Source organism: Dama dama, chromosome 19, assembly GCF_033118175.1.
Source record: "Dama dama isolate Ldn47 chromosome 19, ASM3311817v1, whole genome shotgun sequence".
NCBI classification, from domain to species: Eukaryota; Metazoa; Chordata; class Mammalia; order Artiodactyla; family Cervidae; genus Dama; species Dama dama.
Genome location: NC_083699.1, coordinates 91,275,693 through 91,297,383, shown reverse-complemented (window position 1 = coordinate 91,297,383; position 21,691 = coordinate 91,275,693). Strand labels below are relative to the sequence as shown.

Below are 21,691 nucleotides of genomic sequence, written 5' to 3'. Positions count from 1 at the left end.
CATGCATAGACACAAGACTTTTTTGCCTGTGGCAGCTCTGCCCCAGTGAGAGTTGAGCATGAAGGTAGCGCAGCTGCTTGGCTTGTGGGGACCCTGGCGGTGCCAAGTGTGCAGGGACACGGATTGCCTCCTCCACAGGAGTCATGGCCCTATCAGAGTCTTTCTGAGCCTCTTTCTGGTGATCAGAACCCCTCTTTGGCCAGCCTTTCTCTGTAGCTTTGCCTGTTCAGGCACTCAGAGGGCTCCCTTGCCTGGGGTCCTTCTCTGTTGTTGGGTGCAAATGGCACATAGAGGGGCCCCTCTGGCTGGAGTCCTGTTCTGTAGATCACATGTCAGGCACTTAAAGGGGCACCCTGGGTGGGGCCCTACTCTGTAGTTTGGTGCATCAGTCACTTAGAGAAGCACCCTGGGTGGGGTCCTACTCTGTAGTTCAGTGTTGGGCGTTTGATGGGCCAGCCTCTCTATTGTTCAGCTACTGATGCTGGCGTGTGGGGAGAGAGAGATTATGGTGATGGCGGCCCCACCTCCCCCCCACCCCCATGCCTGACTCAGCAGTATCGCCTTGCTTCCATGGCTGCCTGGCTTTCCTCCACAGGCATTTCCCACCACAGTCTCCTCCCTCACATCCCCTCAATCTGCCTCTCCCAGTCAACAGCGGCCCTCGCCCTGGGGTTGCTGCACAATCCCTAAACTCCAGCTCCCAGCTGCTCTGCCTTGCAGGTCCCAACCAACGCCATGACAGTTCTGAGGCCAACCTTAAAAAAGGCCCAAAGTGGAAAGTGGCCCAGTTTCTAGAACTCTCCACCTCTTCCACAAAAGAGTTGAGATAATCCTCCCACTCATTAGCCTATGAAATTACGCAGCCCATTTAAAAAAACAAAAAAATAGAAATAAGGTGAATAGTAACATTGTTCTTTCTGGTTCAAAAACCATGCCTTAATTTCTTGTTTATTACATCATTTATTCTAACTGAACTTCAGCTTCCTTAGTTATAGATTGAAGGAGTTAGATCAGATGACTTCTGGGGTCCCATATTGCTTTCTTCTTTAGGAATCATTTCCTTTAAAAGTTTTGTTTATTTTTAAAAAATAGTTGATAAAGTTTTGTTTTTGTTTTTGGTATTTGTACTTGGGGAATTAAATACATGTAACTAACAAATGGGTGAGCATACTAAACCATCACAAAACACATTTCGAAATGATAAACCAGACTCTGTGATGTGTTTCAGAGCGTCTTGCTGGCCTAACTTTCATCCTTTGAATTCAATTACTATAATAAAAACATAAGAATCTGCAGAGTTCCCAAATCTTAAATGTTGTCATAAACTTAGTGGGAAGTTTACCTTCTTTTCTTCCTTTCCTATAGGAAAGTGCAGCCAGGATCCCATTAGACTTTCTGGACTATCAAGTGAAAGAAACTAAAGACAAAATCTTCTTTAAAGAAAAGTCCTATAATATAACAGCTGCTAATCAGGAGGCTCTAGTGTGAGCTAGTATTAACCAAAAAGTTCTTTTGCTTATATTCACAGATGTATTTAAATACATGAAAACAAATCTGCAAAAATAGTAAGTTCATGTGGAAAACATTTAAAAAAACAAGTCTTGGTTTAAGTGTCCTAAGACTTTTCTATTGAGAAAGAGAAGGATAAATATATTGATTAATTTGATAACAAGTATTTACATTAAAATATCTAGGGTAACCATAAAAGAGCATTTTTTGAAAAATTTAAAATAGCAGAGAAGAAAAAGGTAAGAAATCAAAGAAAGCGAAATAAAGGAAAAGAGAACAACATATGATGGCAAAAATGCAAATTATCAATAATTTCAATTTATATAACTAGACTAAAAAATTAAAAGCCAAGATTATCAGACTGGATTGGGAAAAAAAAACCCCAACTATATGCTATTTGAAAGAGACATCTAAAACTGAAGGACACAGAAAAGTTGAAAAGAAAAGGATATTAAAAACATAAATATACCAGGCAAAGGTTAACCAGAACAAAATTGACATGGCTTTAGTCATAGGAGGAAAAAAACATACTTTAAGGCATTTCTCAATATAAAGACAGTTACAAGGATATACAACAACTCTAAAAATTGTATGCAGCTAATAACATCTTTCAAAATACATAACTAAATCTGGCATAGTATAAATGGAATTGACAAGTTCACCATCATAGTAAGAGATTTTAACATACTTCTCTCAGAAACTGGCAGGTTTAAAGGGGAGGGAAGATATGAATCACACAGTTAATGAATTTATCTGATGGACATAGAACAGAACCAAAACTCACTTTTAATCTCAGTATGGAACAACTTCAACACTTGACCACTTACTACACCATGAAACAAATTCCATCAAATTTCAAAGAACTAGTATCACACAGACATCCTTCCTCAGCAACAATGAATAATTAGAAGTTAATAACACAAAGTACACAATAGTTTTTAAAAATATGGGGGAAAAAAACCCTGATGTTGGAAATTGAGAAATGTACTTTTAAATAATTCATGATCAAAAGAAAACTGTAATGAAAAATAGAAAATATTAAAAACTGAACAATAATAGAAACACTGAATTTTAAAATGTGTGAAATGCAATTTATAACCTTATGTTTACACTCTAAAGAAAAAGCTTAAAAATATTTTATGAATGATAAGAATTAGAAAGTTAGTAAAATAATAACAGAATACACTTTTAAAAAGGAGGAAATAAGCCTAAAAGCAGAAATTGAGTAAAATAGAATCATAAATAAAATTAACGAAGAATTAGTTCTCTTAAAATGACTAATGCAATTGATAAAACTGACAAGATTAAGCAAGAAGTTTTTAAAAATTGACAAGAAGACAATTCAGGCATGAAAGAGACCTTACAACAGATGTTACAGACTCATAAAAGGCAGTAAGAAACCACTTACGCCAGTATGGACTACTTACATCAATAGATTTGAGAACTTAGATGAAGTGGAAAAATTCCTGGCCGGGGGAGAGGACTTATCACTCGGACTCAAATAGAATACCCAAATAGTCTTAGAGAAATTCAATCCTAATTTAAAAACTGTCTTTAAAGAAAACCTGAAGCCCATTTTACTTAGAAGGTCTACAAAACATCTGAGGGGCAAGTACTGCCAATCTAACATATACTATTCTAGAATATAAGTGGAGCAGTAACACTCAGTAATTCTTTTTATGAGATTAATGCAATTTCAACATCAAAGCTTTCACAGACAACAGGATCTAGGAAAATCACTAGTCTGATTTTATATATGAATGTAAGTGCAAAAACCTTAAAATAAAATATTATCCAAAAAAATTCTGGAAAAAAATAGGTCATGATAAGTTGGGTTTATCCCAGAAATGTTTTGATTGATTTAACATCAGAAAAATCAATGATCAGAACTTCCCTGGAGGCCCAGGGGCTAAAACCCCATGCTCCCATTGGAGGAGGGCCCAGATTCAATCCCTGGTCAGGGAACTAGAACCCACATGCTGCAAGTGAGACCTGGGGTAGTCAAATAAATAAATAAATCTTTAGAAAAGAATGGATCAGGCAATAAATGTTTCTGAAACATGGAGCAATAAATGTTATTTTAAAAAAAGAAAAGAAAGTCAGTGATCATATTTCACTGCATTAATAGATCTTTAATACCCAACTATGGAGTCTGAGGGACAACTATTCAGATTCAGCAATACCACAAGCCTCCACTGGTACCAAATCCTCAGAAAGATTTAGCTCGGGAACCAAAGCTTAATGAGACACTGTTAGACTTTCTTCTATGGGAGTCTTTGCAGCCATCTGGCAGCAGTTCACATCAGTTATCCCTGAGCTGTTTGTTCTCTCTGCCTCCTTAAATGATGTCTTAGATGCGAGGAGACGAGATTCATGCCGGATGGATGCTAACACGCCGTTGAAGGTCCTGTCTCCATGGAAGCCAGTATTTCTTGGAACAACTCCATAGGCCAAGCTCCTAGACGCCTCATAGATGACACACCTGGTTACAAGAGTTACACACTCAGGAAAGCCCAAAGCTCTGGCTCCCGCTCAGGTATTATAGTTCATTTATATTGGATTGGATTCCTCTCAATCCAATGCAATTTACCGATCAGGAAGCAACACAGTTGACACACTGTACTATCAGGTTACTAGGTAAACCAAGCTAGAGCTAAGCAAAGATCATCTCTTAATGGGGAAAGGTCCTGTTAAGCCCTATTCACAATAGATTAAAGTGGGAAGAAGCACTTGATATAATTCAACATTGACTCATGACAAAAATAAATTCTGAGCAAACTATAAACAGAAGGGAATTTCCTTAAGTTGAGAAGAACACCTGCAGCAAATCTTATATTTATAGGTGAAATATTGAAAATATTTCCTGTAAGAGCAGTGATAAAGCAAGAATGCTTGAAATCACCATTTCTATGAAAAATTGTACTGAAGAGTCTGGTCAGTGTAGTAAGGCAAGAAAAAGAAATGATATTGGAAAGGAAGAAACAAGACTATTATAATGCAAAGATGATATGATTATCCTAATAGAAAACCTGAAGCAATGATTAAAATTGTTTCACAAGTTTGTCCCTGGCCCTAACCCAAAACAAACTATAAATATTTTATCTTTTATAATTAAGCACCTTGAATTAAGTACCTGAGGGATATTATTCACACACTAACAGTCTTTTTTTAATGCAGAACCTGTGGTGGTGTACATAGATGTGGAGAATTAGGGATTCAGATGAAGAAGCTCTGGGATATTCATGGAAGTTTTTCTGAGGGATTTTAAAGTTATTTAAAAGTCTGACTTTGTTTTTGCAGTTTCTTCTTCCTCTTAAAAACAATGTCAACAATTAGGTTTTTCATAAAAAGGCTAAAATTTAAACGGTATAGAAGATTTTATTTGCAAAGCAGAAACACAGATGTAGTGAACAAACATATGGACACCAAGGAGGGAAAATGGAGGCAGAATGAATCAAGAAATTGGGATTGACATATATACACTATTGATACTATGTATAAAATAGACAACTGATGTGAATCTACTGTATAGCACAGGGAACTCTACTCAGTGCTCTGTGGTGACCTAAATGGGAAGGGTATTTTAAAAAAGGGACTGTGTTTATATGTATAGCTGATTCACTTTGCTGTCCAGTAGAAACACAACATTATAAAGCAGCTACACTCCAATAAAAATTAAACAAAAGAAAAAAATTAAAAGGCTAAAATTTAATTAGATGTAAATTTGAAACTGTAGTTTTTGCTTAAAGGATGTCCCTGTGGCATTCTAATACCAAGATTAGGTTAAATTTAAACAGTGAGTTTTAAAGTATAGAAATAGTAATATATTGAGAAAAATTACAAGCTTAATGTATGACTTTAGACAGCTGATAAATTTATCTCATGAGCAAGAAATTGATATTAATAATAACATAATACAATGAAGAGCCTCCTGGATGAGAAGGAGAAAGACTTGGATTCTTCTTCACATTGTAGCATTGGAGAACCTTAGCTTCCTCGTCTCTGAAATGACAAAGTTTAATTGGATTCTTTCTGAGATCCTGTACAGGTCCAAATCCTTGAATAACCAAATTGATCAGGATATAAAGTGGCACAGAAATAAAACTAATCACTTTCTCCCTTCTAAACACATGGTCCCTCCACGACCTGGCTTGTTTATTTTCTAAAATTGACTTGTGCTTTTTAATTTATACTTACTACCACACTGTTCATCCTTTCCCTCTTCTTCTTGCTCATCTTCCTCTCTTCTTTTGACCTTGGTCATAAACTTAAGTCCTTCACAAACTAGTCATTTAGAGAAGTAGGGACTGGACATCTTAAGTTCTAGTCTCTGACCAAGATGAAACTGCAGTGAGAAGTTCATTCCAAAAAAAAAAAAAAAGGCAAAGTTTGGGGATGTATCTTTCCCAACACAAAGAAATTGAGTTCAAGATCTCAAGTCAGTCATTATACAACCTGGACAAATAACTTAAAATGTCAGTTTTCTATGAATTAAGACGTTTGAAGTAGATGATCTAAGTTATCGTCCAATCCAATTTGATGGAATTGGACAGCTAGAGCCTGCAATTCTTAGAAGCCTGTCTAAATGACTGGATATCAATCATTTCCAAGATATTTACACAAATAGGTAATGGGTACATTTCATTCAATGAATTTTAACATCAGCAGCAACTGAGAAGATGGAGACAAAGAGAACTGCCCCCTCTTATGCTTAGCTTAGTTTTACACCTTAAAAAAGAAAAAACCTTCTGCTTTAAAATAATCTGTATAGTAAATATGGTGATTGCTCGCTATTTCCACTGAAATATAAAGTGGGGGAAATGAGTTTTAAAATGTGGAGCTGAATTATCTCCCAGAATTAATTTAATTTCTGAATGAGTTAATGAGGTGGCTAGTACACTTTCTGTCTCAAAACGCTTTTCAAATTGCACCGGATAGTTTTATCTCCCAATAAGAATAATTTTGTCTATAACTGAAAGGAATGATCAAATAGTCTTTCTAATGGAGAGAGACAGAGAGAAATGTCTGGATTGCTGGTAGCAGGATGAAGAAACCTGTCATTATCTGGCTGAAAAAGTTCTTTTTTGAAACATACATTTACCTTCTACCCAAATATGCCGCTTTGCTTCTTGCACTATTGTTATTTAGTTTACATCAGAAATCATGCTTCTTAAAGATGACTTTAAAAAATAAGCATGCAGCTAATATAAAAATTTTCCTACTCTTCAGTTGCATGTCTGAAGTATGTATTTCAAACTGAAGGCAGGATGAGCAGGAAAAAAAAAAGTGTGAAATGATCAAATGAAGAACACTGTCATTGGCACTTCCTCAGTATATCTTCAAGAAACACAACATATTTATCAAGAGAGCAGCCAGAAAGCTAATGAATTTACTTACAAATGAGAAATTCAGAGCAACATGGGTAAACATATGGCTGATTCATGTTGATGCTTGGTAGAAACCAACCTAATACTATAAAGCAATTATCCTTCAATTAAAAATTTAAAAAAAATTCAGAGGAGCCATTACCCCAGGTACTATTAATATTTTCTTAGTGTAATTTTGAATAACTTCACTCCCCAGAGCCTATAACCTCAGCCTATTTGTTATTTTATAACTGTAGTTTCTGAAGAAAACAAAATTTTCAATAACAATGCAATTCCAATTAAAATCATCACAAGCTTTTTTGGTAGAAATTGATGGGTAGATTTCAAAATTTATATGAAATAGCAAAAAATCTAGAATTGCTAACATAAATTTCAAAAAATACAAAATTCTTCACCTTGGCATTTACCACTGTACTTTACCTGTGTTGGGTTAGTGATGGGTTACCCATTTTGAATATTCAAGCACTGTTTTCAGGACTTCCCTATTAGTCCAGGGGAGGACTGTGCCTTCACTGCAAGGGGCGCAGGGTCAATTCCTGGTAAGGAAACTATTAAGATCCCCTGTGCCAAGTGGTGAGGCCAAAAAAATTCCATTGTTTCCTTCTGGAGTGGTAATAAGTCACAAAACTCTACTGTTTCTTTGGGGGCGCTGCACCACACAGCATGGAACCCGAGCGCCATGTGGTGGACGTGCAGAGTCTTAACCAATGGACTGCCAGCAAGTCCCTCCACTATTATTTTCTTGGTTCTTTATTTTGGTGTGTTGTAATATTATGTATTTTTGTCAGGTTTACTAAAGCATAATTCATGCTTTGAAAATGTATAGTTTATTAGAGACAGCTAGTGTCTTTTTAAAATTATTTTTTATTTCTAATTTCATAATCCAGAACTAAATTTTTCATAGAAGCTGAAGTGTTGAGCCATGCAAAAGTAACTGGGTGTCAGTCTCCTTGTCCTAATTAAAATACAATGCAGTATCTCTTATTTCCTTCAGTAGCATTTTTTCTAAAACATTAACAATCAGATTTGCTCACCAGATCTTTGAAGTAGGAGATATGTTTGCCTAAAGAGATGCCCTTTTCAATCATCCCAGACATTCAGTGGCATTAATAAGTCTTAAAGTAGTTATATCCTCTTCTCGTGTTGGATAAAATATGTGAAGTTTTTCTTGCTATTTCAATAATGGATGGTACTGCTAATTCCCAACATTTCTTAAATTATTTTATATATCGTACAGTTTTCATTGATTATATGGATATGTTTGTTCATCTAATAAATCAGTGAACTGTTAAAAAAAAAATAAAATGTGTAGTTTAATGAGTTTTGCAATCAGTCTTCTCCTCCCACCAGACCCTGTAACTCATGATATAGTTTTGTCTTTTCTAAGATGTCATACTCATGGAATCTCAGCCTATAGCCTTTTGTGACAAGCTTCTTCACTTGCCATAGTACTTCTAAGATTCATCTGTGTTACTGCATATATCAGCAGTTTGTTCCTGTGTCAGCTTGGGCAGGCTGAATTATGTTTCCCAGAATTCTCTCCACTGTATGCTAAGAAGTAGGTTGGGCCCCAAGACACATTCCAGTGTGAAATCTGAAGGGCAGAAGTGGAGCAGCAGGCATTTGGGATTTTTTTTCCAGGCCCTTTCATAGTTGACACATGTTGAAACTTATCTCCTGGATCAACTGGTGAGGGGCAGCAGCCAGGACTATTAACTGTTCCACTTTTCCTTGGATTGTCCTTCAGTTTCTCTGATTCCTGGGCCAAGGGTGTTCAGCAACGTGCCAAGAGGTAACTTCTCCCACAGGACACCCACATCACCAAGGCTGGAGACAGTGACAAGTAACAGGTCTCAGTCCATCCTCATGGGTTCTAGCTTGTCTGTGGTTCTTCCACTTTGACATCTGTCTTCCTCTCTCAACAGCCTACCCGATGAATTTCAAGCTCCAGAATTAGATACAAAAAATAGTGCTGGAGACTACTTATCCAATCCAGTAATTGTGTAATGTCAAATCCCTATAGATAAATCACTTACACATACAGGTGTGCCTGCAAATATCTTGGTACTTCTGCTTCTCTGACTGAACTCTGGCTCATACAATGCCTTTTTATTGCTGAGAAGATATCTATTGTATGGATGTATGATTTACTTATCCATTAACCAGTTTAAGGGCATTTGGTTGTTTTCAATTTGGGATCTTGGATAAAGTTGCAATAAATACTCATATACAGGGTGTTTGTGTAGACATATCATTTCAAAATATCGTATTTACAAATATAAGAAGAAATAGCTACAAGAGTTAAATGTGACTGCCACCACAGGGTGGAAGGGATATATAAGGGTCTGATGTTACACTTTGAATTTTAGAACTTTGTTGCCATAATTAATGAAAAAAAATCAGGGAACTGTGCACTTTAAAAGAATGAATTTTATGATATGTGAATTATATCTCAAAGTATGCAATAATACAATGAACAGACTCTGCCAATTTATAATCTAGTGTCAAGTTTTATTTACCTTTTTTCTCACAATATGCTGTCATTCAAAATATACCTCATAAGTAACTCATGCATACAGTAGGCACTCTATAAATATTTTGATTTAATAATTAGGTATTTTTTAGAATGACTAAAAACCCTGATGTAAAATCCCAACTGGGAAGTGCATAATCCCATCATAGACAAAATATATAACTTTACAATAAACATTTTTATAAGAATTTGCCCCAAAGAGGGAACACTTACAATTTAGAAATTAAAAAATAAAAAGTAAAAAGCAAGATGAAACACAATACTATTTCAACAATGATCCCTGGATTGGTGGTGCTTGCAGACCAAGGGCTACCTGCACCCTGTGGCCTTAAGACCATCAGACATTCAGTTAAGAAGATAATTGTGTACATAATAACCTCTTAACTGGAAATGCTGCAAGAATATGTAAGCAGTACCCTATGAAAAATGTTATCTATATCCCTTATAAGAACACAGAAAAAGATTTAAATATATATTTTATTCTCCTATTTAAAAAGTCAATGCTTTTTATTCTAAGCATCAAGAATGAGCAACAAATAAGCATGAAGTCACTTTTATACAAGCTATGCTAAATCCTGTGGAATTCTTTGGGAGACAAGATCAAGAACCTTAGCTCAAAAATATGATAAATCCTTACATTAAAAGATCTTTCAATGTTTACAAAAACAAAACAGGCTGTGACCAAACATGCTAAAGAATTATCTTTTAAGTCCTTATTTTGGGTTAGCTTTATAACTAGGAACATTCACTCCAACTTGAAAAAAAATTACATCACTACCATGATAATAAAAAAAAAAAAAAAGCCAATAAATACCTAATTTTATAGAAACAGTTGTGCAAACTTATAAACATAATCAAATACTCCACAGCTTTAAAATGAAAGTCTACTAACTATATTTTTCAAAAGCTACATAATTCTGTAAAAATTTAAATATGTGGACTAACCCTATCAATAAATGAAAAATATATATATAAAATACTATTAAGTGAAAAAAGAAAAATTAAAGATATAAAGTGATTACAACCAAGGCGAGGGTGGGATGTTTTGAGAGAACAGCATGTATATTATCTATAGTGAAACAGATCACCAGCCCAGGTGGGATGCATGAGACAAGTGCTCGGGCCTGGTGCACTGGGAAGACCCAGAGGAATCGGGTGGAGAGGGAGGTGGGAGGGGGGATCGGGATGGGGAATACATGTAACTCCATGGCTGACTCATGTCAATGCATGACAAAACCCACTGCAATGTTGTGAAGTAATTAGCCTCCAACTAATAAAAATAAATGGAAAAAAAAATAATAAAGTGATTACAACCATGTAAAAGTAAATATATTACAATGACAAACACTGAAGTGAATTTAATGTATAGACACATAAATAGATTCAAATATTCATTAGGGCTTTATCTTTTCTGCTTAAGATTATAACAAAAGAACAAAACAGACTACTGTTTTAGGCAAACTTATATTCTGAAACAATAAATACTGAACTATATGTAAACTCCTAAAACAAAGATTTTTAAAACATGACTTCTGTATCTCAAGTGTGTCATATGAAAGATCAGCCCACCTTTGTTGATCTTCATTTTTACAAAACCTTCTGGCAATAGTTAAGACAGTTCTTACTGCCCTTCTTAAGCAGAAAGAAAAAAAATTAAGCACTATTTAAACAAGAAAACTAAACAGCATGCTAATAAAATCTATCTACTCAATCTGTTTTACTCCTGCAAAAAGCCACTGACAGAGGGTTTTAAAAAAACTAATCCTATATACATACTTTACATAACATATATTTATGCTATAAATATTTCAAAGAATGGCTTTTACATAATTCTTTATTTCAATATATATCTTATTAATTTAATTGTAAGTTATGCAAATGCAGTCTTTTAGATTTATAATATTGAAAATTATTCTCTACACGATTTAAAAAATGGCTAATTTCTTGGATAAAACATAGCATATTTAGAAGTCCGAAAGCCAAGTAAATCCCTTATTTCATTTCGGAATTTTGACAGATCTTGGCGCAGTTCATTTAGATTTTCCACAGTTGCCTGATCTGTACTTTGCATCTTTTGTCTCATGGAAGTCAAGTAACGATGCACTAGACAGCACATCACTTTTTGGTAGTTTTCATCTCTCTTTTGTTTCAAATTTCTCCATTCCTTCAAAACAAAATAATACGATACTAATAATGTACATAAAAAATGTTTAAAAGAGGTGAATTTTTTTAAAAAGTTTACAGATACAAATACATATTTGTAATGCTTTATTAGATGATATTTTTGCCACTTGATGTTACAAAATAATATTCAACGTGTTTCAAATAAATATGCCCTGCATATTTGTTTTACTCACTTACCTGTATGCTTATCTTAGTTTAAAATCCTTAGTTTATAGTAGGGATTAGAAAATTTATGACCCACAGGTCAAATATGGCTCACTTCTTATTTCTGACAGCCTATGAGCTAAGAGTGGCTCTTATGGATGAACATGTGTAACTAACCTGATGATGGGGAATACTAACTTTGAACCCTGATTAAAAATGGGTTATTCCAAAATAGAATTCCATTCTTTTCATTAATGGACCTATATTATATACAAATAAGTATTACTCAATTATTGTTATATTTTTAATTTCATCAATAAAAATTTTGTGGAAATTTGATTTCTCTCTTGTTATATTACTACCCACATAAAATCTGTAATTTTGTCATGGCCCACAAAATCTAAAATATTATCTGCTCTTCTACAGAAAAGGTTTGCCAACTCCTGGTTTATAGCAACATGGATTGAATTATCCATATATTAAACAACTTTCAAAAAGAATGAAAAAAATATGAGTTCACTCTGGGAGTCACTCTTTATTTATGCTGACAGGTTAGATTTCTTGAATATTTTCCTTGTTCTAAAACTGTGAGATGAGAATTCATGAAAAAAAATCACACCTCTCTTGCATTTTCAGTAAATATTTATTGAATCTGTACTTTATGATAGGTTCTATGCCATGCATTAGGGATACAGGAATGAAAAAAAACAGTCTTAACCCTTGTTTTCTTAAGCTGTTTTGCTAATTGCTTTATGACTACAACAAGTTAGTATAAAACAACATAAATCTTAGCCCTTAGGACTCTGTATATTTATGCTTTAGGAAACATCTGAAATTAGGAATTATTAAAATTATCACGTTGCAGTTCAAACATTTAACTTCTTACCTTCAAGCTGTTCTGCCGTTTAACCTTGCCTTTTGATGTATGAGAGCAAATCCACTTACTCAGGCTACTAATCATATAGCAGATAGTCTTTGGCGAAGGAATGATGTTGAAAGGTGGGGGTAATGTACATTTGTCATCAAAGTAGCTAAGCCACAGTTTTGCTCGAGCAAACTTCCATTCTTTGTCTTCATGATTCTGTAAGAGGCAAATGAAAAACTAACACAGGATATGATTAGGCATGCATACACGCGTACACACATGGTGGGACTGGTAAGGACTGTTCAAAACTGTTCAAATGTTTCCACACCTTGGAGGTAAAAATTTTGTCAAGACATGCAATTAATATACATTATTTACATTTTTAAAAGGTTTACATTTAATTTTTAAAAGATACTAATTCTTAATTCTTTAAAATCTTTGGTTGTCTTACCTACTATATACATTTGGTATGACCTGAAGAGAATATAAAAATTTTAAAAGAATGACTACTTACTGCTATCAACTGAAAACTTTTATGAAGCATTGCCACCAGCAGCTTGGTAAGGACTATCACAACCACAACATTGTATGTCCCAACAATAACAGCTCCGACGAAGGACTGTAATTCTTCTCCGTAGCTAAATCTTGTGACAAAGATTGCCACATGTGCTAAGGAGAAAATATACCAGAACAGAGCAAAGCAAGTGCCGATGAACCTGTGAAGACAATTATATTTCTATTTGAAAGGAATTTTAAGCAGCTATTTAGCAAAAACAAAGAATTATTAATACAACATTACATAAAGAATAGATATTTTGTAAAATAACCAAGGATGGACCCAGCATCACAGATATGCCTTACTGTAAACAAAGAAACAAACTCAAAAGGAAGACAAACCATTTCCGTTTAATCTCTTACTACTATTCCGTCTTTTCACAACTCAGCAGCCTATGATCCTGTTAACACTTCACAGGATTTTGCCACTTTGTTCAAAAACTTCAGATGGCTCTCAAGCTCCTATGCCCAAAGACCATACAAGAGCTAACAAGGTCCTACAAGACCCTATTACCTTTCTTTTTACCCCTTCCTTCTTTTCTTTGAAGAACAGTTGATTATCCCCACCTCCCTCTCCCCTCTGGTAACCACAGGTTTGTTTTCTATGTCTGTGAATCTCTATCCTGTTCAGCATATGCATTCATTTGTAGAATGTTTTAGATGCCATAATATATTATATAGTATTTGTCTCTGATTTATTTCACTAAACATAGTATTATCCAGGTCCATACACATTGTTGCAAATGGCAGAATTTCATTTTTATGGTCGAGTAACACTCCAGTGTGTGTGTTTTTCTTAATCCATTCATCTATTGATGGGTCCTTTACCATAGGGCTCATATACATTGGCCTATACCTACTTGTTTTAAACTGATAGTCATTTAAGTTCAAACACATTCTAAAAGATCTACACTTTTTTACCCACTCACCCACATGGTTTATGATGTCATATTTTACATCTTCATGATTATCTCTCAACTATTTACTATATTTAGTTGCTTTTATATGTTTTTTCTTTTAATCTATGTATTAGCTTTTGAAAGTGATCTTCAATCCTTACTCTGTATCTGCCTTTCCTAGTGTGATTTTCCCTTTCCTATAGATTCTTATTGCCTTTCCATTTAGAGAAGACCCTTCAACATTTCTTTTAGGGTAGGTTTCATATTGATGAATTCTTTTAGTTTTTGATGGCTTGTTATCTCCTCTCTTATTCTAAATGATGATCTTGCTGGGTAGAGAATCCTAAGTTACAGGTTTTTCCCTCTCAGCACTGAATGAATCATGACTCTCCCTATCATCTGCAAAGTTTCTGCAGAGAAATCAGCTGATAACCTTACGCAATTCCCTTGTATATGACTATATTTCTCTTGATGCCTTTGGAATTCTAACTTTTGCCACATTACTTATGGTATGTCTTGATGTGGGTCTGTTTGGTTTCCTTTCTTGGGACCCTCTTTGCTTCCTGTACCTGGATATCCATTTCCTTCTTCAAGTTTTGGAAAATTTCAGGCATAAGGTCTTCAAATACATTTTCAATCCCCTTCTCGCTCTCTGTCTCCTTCTAGAACTATTATGCAAATGCTTGTCTGCTTAATATTATCCTAGAAATCTAGTGGACTGCTTTTTTTCTCACTTTGTCTCCCTTTCTGCTGTTCTGATTGGGTAATTTCCATTATTCCATCTTCTAGGCCACTTATGTATTCTTCTGTGTCACGTAGTCTGCTATTCAGTGTTTTTTTACTTCAGATATTGAATTGTCTATTTTTAATATTTATTTATTTTTAATTGATTGATGATGTTTTACAATATTGGCTTGATTTCTGTCACACATAAACATGAATTAACCATAGATGTACATACTGAATTGCCTATTTTTGGTTCGAGTCTTTTTTTATATTTTCTAGTTCCTTGCTAAAATGATCTTTGTTTAGATATGTTCTCTTGACGTAAACTAGTTAGCATTTTTATTACCAATGATTTGAATTCTTTATCTGGTTAATTATTTGTTTCATTATTTTTTCAAGGTTTTTCTCTTACTTTCTCAAGTGAGAGTAGTTCCTCTGCCTTTTCATTTTACTTAACTTTCTCTGCCTCTATGAATTTAGACGAAACAGTTGCCTACTCTGGTCTTGAAGAGGTGTTCTTATGGGTGTCCCCATAGGATTTGGTGGGATGGCTGGATTGATGCAAACACCATCCTCTCCTCAGGATGTGCTGGCAGCTCTCACCTTGGTGGGGGGAGTGGCTGGAAATGGAAGGTCTAGAGCCCATGCAGGGTGTGAGAAGGGACATCCTCTCTGCTCAGTGGCCATCACCACCCTGTGGTCAGGGGTGGGATCTACTCCAAGCTGCTGGAGTAGCAGCCCTGAGAGTCAGTCTGGAGCTGGATCTGTTCTTTTTAAGCGTGTGTGTTTTTCTTCTCCCCACACCAGGATCTTTGCCCCAAAAGAAGGGAGTGCTGCTGTTGGTGGGAATGCAAACTAGTACAGCCGCTATGGAGAACAGTGTGGAGATTCCTTAAAAAACTGGAAATAGAACTGCCATATGACCCAGCAATCCCACTCCTGGGCATACACACCGAGGAAACCAGATCTGAAAGAGACACGTGCACCCCAATGTTCATCACAGCACTGTTTATAATAGCCAGGACATGGAAGCAACCTAGATGCCCATCAGCAGACGAATGGATAAGGAAGTTACGGTATATATACACAATGGAATATTATTCAGCCATTAAAAAGAATTCATTTGAATCAGTTCTAATGAGATGGATGAAACTGGAGCCCATTATACAGAGTGAAGTAAGCCAGAAAGATAAAGAACATTACAGCATACTAACACATATATATGGAATTTAAAAAGATGGTAACGATAACCCTATATGCAAAACAGAAAAAGTGACACAGATGTACAGAACAGACTTTTGGACTCTGTGGGAGAAGGCGAGGGTGGGATGTTCCGAGAGAATAGCACTGAAACAAGTATACTATCAAGGGTGACACAGATCACCAGCCCAGGCTGGATTCATGAGACAAGTGCTCAGGGCTGGTGCACTGGGAAGACCCAGAGGGATGGGATGGGGAGGGAGGCGGGAGGGGGGAATCGGGATGGGGAACACATGTAAATCCATGGCTGATTCATGTCAATGTATGGTAAAAACCACTACAGTATTGTAAAGTAATTAGCCTCCAACTAATAAAAATAAATGAAAAAAAAAAAAGGAGGGCGTGCTGAAGCAAGTGGGGCTCGTGTACTTACAGAGTGCCACGTGCTACCTGCGTTAAGTGTCCACGGCTCCACTCAGATGCGGCCCGTGGTTGTGTTTCTTCCTGGTCATGGCCACTGAGTGCTGCACTGTGGTGTGAATGGGTGGGGCCAGAGCATTCACGCAGATTGGATTTGGGCACACAGCAAGGTGGTCACAGGACACCCAGCAGCTATGCTGCTGTCAGAACTATGGACTGCTTCCAGGGTGCCCCTGGAGTAAGCTCCAACAACAGCAACTGCCTCATCCCCTGGGCTACACTGAGTTGCCTCTGTGTCTCAAGATTGAGTCTTTTCCCAGGTCCTGATGCCCTAGATCCAGGGACATGCTGTGATGTAGAATGAGCAGGGCCAGGGTATTTGCTCAGTTCAGGCTGGGGAGAGCAGTGAGGTGGTCATAGGAAACCTGGAAGCCACTAGGGCAGACCTCCCTCTGCCCTAGCCAGGGGCAAGCCAGCACCTGCACTCCTCATGAGTTGGAGTCCAGGCTTCTCCAGTCTTTCTATGTGTCCCAGGGATTCTCCAACCAACCAGCTAAGGCAGCTTGTCTCCCATGCATAGAACCCAGACTAGGAGAGTCTGTGGCCTGACCCACTCACTCCTCAGGGTAAGTGTCCACCTGTGTAATCTCCCTTTCCCTTTGAATCCCCCCATAGGGGTACCGGTCCTGATCAATCACTTTCTTCTCATCCTACCTGATTACATGTGTACCTTTCTTACAGCCTTGGTTGTATTGGAGTCCTTCTGCCTATTTCTAGCTGACTTTCACTGAGAATTATTCCACATGTAGATGCATTTTTGATACGTTTGTAGAGGGAGGTGAGCTCCATGTCCTCTTACTCTGCCATCTTGATGTGCCTTATTCCCCATTAGTCACTCAGTCATGAGTTTTGACCACATGGACTATAGCCTGACAGGCTCCTCTGCCCATGGGATTCTCCAGGCAAGAATACTGCAGTGGGTTGCCATTCCCTTCTCCAGGGGATCTTCCCGACCCAAGGACTGAACCCAGGTCTCCTCCACTGCAGGAAGATTCTCTACTGTCTGAGCTACGAGGGAAGCCCAATTCCCCATTACCTTCCTGATTTAACCTACAGCTCTTCCTCTGATTCACTACATACCATCTAGACTGGCCTCCTGGCTTTTCCTTGAGCATGCTAGTTACACTCTCATCTCAGGGCATTTGCCTTTGCCATTCCCTTATCTGCCAGCTCTCTCCCTCCAGATTCTTCTTCATGGCTTGATCCTTCACCAGCTTTATAGCTTTACTTGAACGCCATCTTTTGTGAGGGCTTCCTTAACATCCTATCTAACTAAAGTTACACACCCTCTTACACAAAAATCCTCCTTGGCTCAAGCTTTCCTTGGGCTACTGGTCCTTATCAATATTGTATAATATCAGTTCAGTTCATGTCCGACTCTTTGCGACCCCATGAACTGAGCACACCAGGCTTCCCTGTCCACTATTTTCCTGAGTTTGCTCAATCTCATGTCCATTGAGTCGGTAATGCTATCTAAACATCTCATCTTCTGCTTCCTCCTTCTCCTTTTGCCTTCAACCTTTCCTGATCTTTTTTCCAATGAGTCAGCTTTTCCCATCAGGTGGCCAAAATATTGGAGTTTCTGCTTCAGCATCAGTCCTTCCAGTAAATATTCAGGACTGATTTCCTTTAGGATGGACTGATTGGATCTCCTTGCAGTCCAAGGGACTCTCAAGAGTCTTCTCCAACACCACAGTTCAAAAATCAATTTTTCAGCATTCAGCTTTCTTTAGTCCAACTCTCATATCCATATGTGACTACTGGAAAAACCATAGCTTTGACTAGATAGACCTCTGTCAGCAAAGTAATGTCTCTACTTTTTAATATGCTATCTAGGTTTGTCATAGCTTTTCTTCCAAGGAGTAAGTGTCTTTTAATTTCATGTCTTATTCTTAATTTTACTGCCTGTATCACCTCACCAGGAAATAAACTCCATGAGAGTAGTTTTTGCTCACTGATACTTCATTTACTTAGCACTTAGAACAGTGTCTGGCATATTGAAGGTGTTTGTTGTTGATGATTATCAAATGATTCATGACAAGTATTTCTTATTCAAAAGGCATATCTTAAAGAAAATATGCAGTTCTAGTTCTATAGGTATGAATTCACACATAACAGGGCAGAAAGAAATATGTTTACTAAAAATTTAAAAGACACTCACGAATGGAAGGTATCATTGCTTTGCTGTTCACAGAATATGCCTACACAGTCCTTCTGTTCTTTTGGAGTGTAGCCTTTATCATACAGTTGTGTCAGCCCAATTGTGAAAGAAAACAAAACAAGAAGAAACATTCCAAGAAATTTTCCAAAATCTTGTAACATCTGTCCCATTGAAATCTGTGGAAATATTACATAGGTGTTCATTAAAATCATCTGGAAAACAAAAATATGAAAAACTAAATGACCAGGCAAGAAAATATATGATCCACAAGGCTATTTTTCTTTTTCCCCTGTGAGATATTTCGGCACTTTTAAACATCAAAAATCCAGTTATCAAACAAAAAGCCATTCTGATCATGCCAGCACTGTGAGTGTTAGATGGTACATTCCTTGAATCTGGATCAAATCTGCAGAAGATACTGTTGCTATGAAGGTAGAGGAAGAGGCATGGAGATTTTGTCCAAGTTTGCAAGGGACAAAAGGAAAATTCCTTGCTAAAACCTAAAGGGAAATAAATGCTTACATTTATAGTTTCGTAAAGTTTACAGATACAAAACCATTATAACATTAAGTTTTCAAAATTTGTAACCAATTCTAAACCACTTCTTAAAGAACAGCATTTCTTCCTTGAGGACTGACCTAATCTCTGTTGCCAAGGTGATGAATTTTCATTTTAGGTCTATTAAGAAAAAAGTATAAGTGTTAAGTCAAATGAGAGGGTCTAATACTTGTATGTGAGTATCTTTTGTAATTTAGATATGTGTAGCACATCTTATTCAAGCCTAATTTCATTCTCCTTCAATACTCTTTCAAAATCTGGGGAATAGGTGCTTTTCATAAATTCCATACAAATTTGGAGACTAATTTAACATTACCTTTTGATCCTGAAATTCTATGCCTAGGAATTTAGCTCATAGGTAGTACACAAAGATGCATTACATACAAGGATTTTCACTGGAGAATTGTGGCAAAAATTAGAACATTCTAAAGCTGTTGTTACAAAGAATGGAATTCGATGTGCTGACGTAGAAAGGTACCTAGAAAACATTTAAGTCAAAAAAGCAAGGTACACAATAGTATTATAACAGCTATTTTTTTAAAGAATAGATCAAATATATTTTTTCATATAGATAAAGTTTGATATGCACAGGAAATTCCTGAAAGTTTACACAAGAAACCATTAACAGTGCCTACCTATAGGACTAGGGGTGTGGAAGGCAGACTTTCTCACTTTATACTCCTTTGAATCTTCTTTGCTACATGAATTTTTTAAGATACAAAAGTTAGTGTTTAGAAATAATCCTTCCTCAAATGCAACCAGGTCAAATTTATATAGTTAATCCAACTTCAAATAAAATTCTGGACTGCTTCAAGCCTGCCAACGTAACATATGCCAGTTGCCAATGTTACAAACAGGAAGAGCAGGCAAGTGGCCAAGACCCTCCAGCCCACTAAAGTAAGCCAGCTAATTAAGTAGAAGAGGTGCTAAAATTTTAAGGCACAGCACAAGCTAGTATTTCAGGCAACTTGGAGTGGATAGGTCCACCAGGCCTGATGTCTGTGCATTTGATCAGCATGTGGTAGTTTTCAAAATCTCATGCTTCCCTCACTTGGCCCTCTTGCAAAATTCTTATGGAAGAAACAGAGAGCTTTTAGAATTGGAAAGCTCAAACTGTGTGAGAAAGAGAAGAAATCCATTTCTCTCTTCATCAAGGACAGCTTTATTATCTCATTTTGGAAAGAAATCATTTATTCAGATTATAAGTGCTTAGAATAAAGCCATGTCATGTTAATAGAGAACCTAATAATGTATGATGGTTAAGAATACAATAACTGCTTTAGATAATGATAGAAAAGACTAAATTTAAAGAAAATTTAGACACTACAAGCTTAAAGGTAATTTCAAAAATTCAGTCCGAAAGTAAAATTCTTCATTTAATATCACTAAGTTTTAAAGACAAGTATAATTCAATTTCATCAAGATGAGCAATATTTGATAAGATCAAGTATCAAGATGAGCAATAATTGATAAGAACACCACAAACTTCATGACTTGTTTTTTAAAAACATGACATTAATTCTTGTATAAGATGGAAGAACAAAAATTAGCTACAGTGGGTATCACTGACGTGGACATTAGCTTGAAGAGCACATTTATGAAACATTCATCTGAAAGGCAAACGTGGAAAGTAATTTTAGTCTAATTTTAGTCTGAGAAATATTACAAGGCTTATTTGTAAAAATAACAATCATGCTTCCTTAAATATTTACTTATTTAAAACTACTTAGCAGTTTTACTTGAGAAATGTGAACAGTAAGAAGTAAAAAAGATAGTAATTTAAATATTAATATTGAAATTTATACAATAGTATACACAGAGAAAAATATTTTCCTGGTAATCAGAAAAATGGAAATTAAAGAAAACTACTACAATAATAGAACAAAGAAGAATACTAAAGCTATGAAAGTGATGAGCATACTGTTTTTTTGTGTGACTGAAAATTAACACATCCTTTTATACAGAAACACTGAGGCATCATGAGAATCCTATCTTTTAGTATGTTAATACTACTTAAAATGTATTATCAAGGAGCCCACCAGGCTCTTCTGTCCATGGAATTCCCCAGGCAAGAACACTGCAGTGGGTTGCCACTTTCTTCTCCTGGGGATCTTCCCAACCCAGGGACTGAACCTGGGTCTTATGCATTGCAGGCAGATTCTTTACCACCTGAGCCACCAGGGAAGCCCAAGACATCCTTATGTGTGCTCTGTCACTCAGTCATGTCCGACTTTTTGTGACCCCATGGACTGCAGCCCGCCAGGGTCCTCTGTCCATGGGGTTTTTCCAGGCAGAATACTGGAATGGGTTGTCATTTCCTACTCCAGGGGAATCTTCCCGACCCAGGGATCGAACCCAGTCTCTTGTGTCTCCTGCATTGGCAGGCGGGTTCTTTACCACTGAGCCACCTAGGAAGCCAAGATATTCTCATGAAATAATTTAACATAAGAAAAAGCCTCAGATACAGAACACTAGGTAGAATAGCAGAAA

General features: G+C 36.5%; 1 protein-coding gene across 12 annotated transcripts in view; it reads right to left on the bottom strand.

The window, feature by feature from the left end:
- Positions 1-9,386: 9,386 nt before the first annotated feature.
- TRPC1 (transient receptor potential cation channel subfamily C member 1) overlaps positions 9,387-21,691 on the bottom strand; it is a 60,094-nt gene continuing 47,789 nt past the window's right edge. For 9 of the 12 annotated variants that reach the window (XM_061167780.1, XM_061167779.1, XM_061167784.1 and 6 more), the window contains 4 exons: positions 18,644-18,855; positions 13,137-13,338; positions 12,644-12,838; positions 9,387-11,593 (listed from right to left, as the gene is read on the bottom strand). In XM_061167780.1, coding sequence (XP_061023763.1) covers positions 11,366-11,593; positions 12,644-12,838; positions 13,137-13,338; positions 18,644-18,855 — 837 coding nt within the window. In that variant the 3' untranslated portion in view covers positions 9,387-11,365. The remainder of the gene's footprint in view (positions 11,594-12,643; positions 12,839-13,136; positions 13,339-18,643; positions 18,856-21,691) is intronic. The other 3 variants (XM_061167781.1, XM_061167782.1, XM_061167783.1) reach the window with 1 other exon arrangement.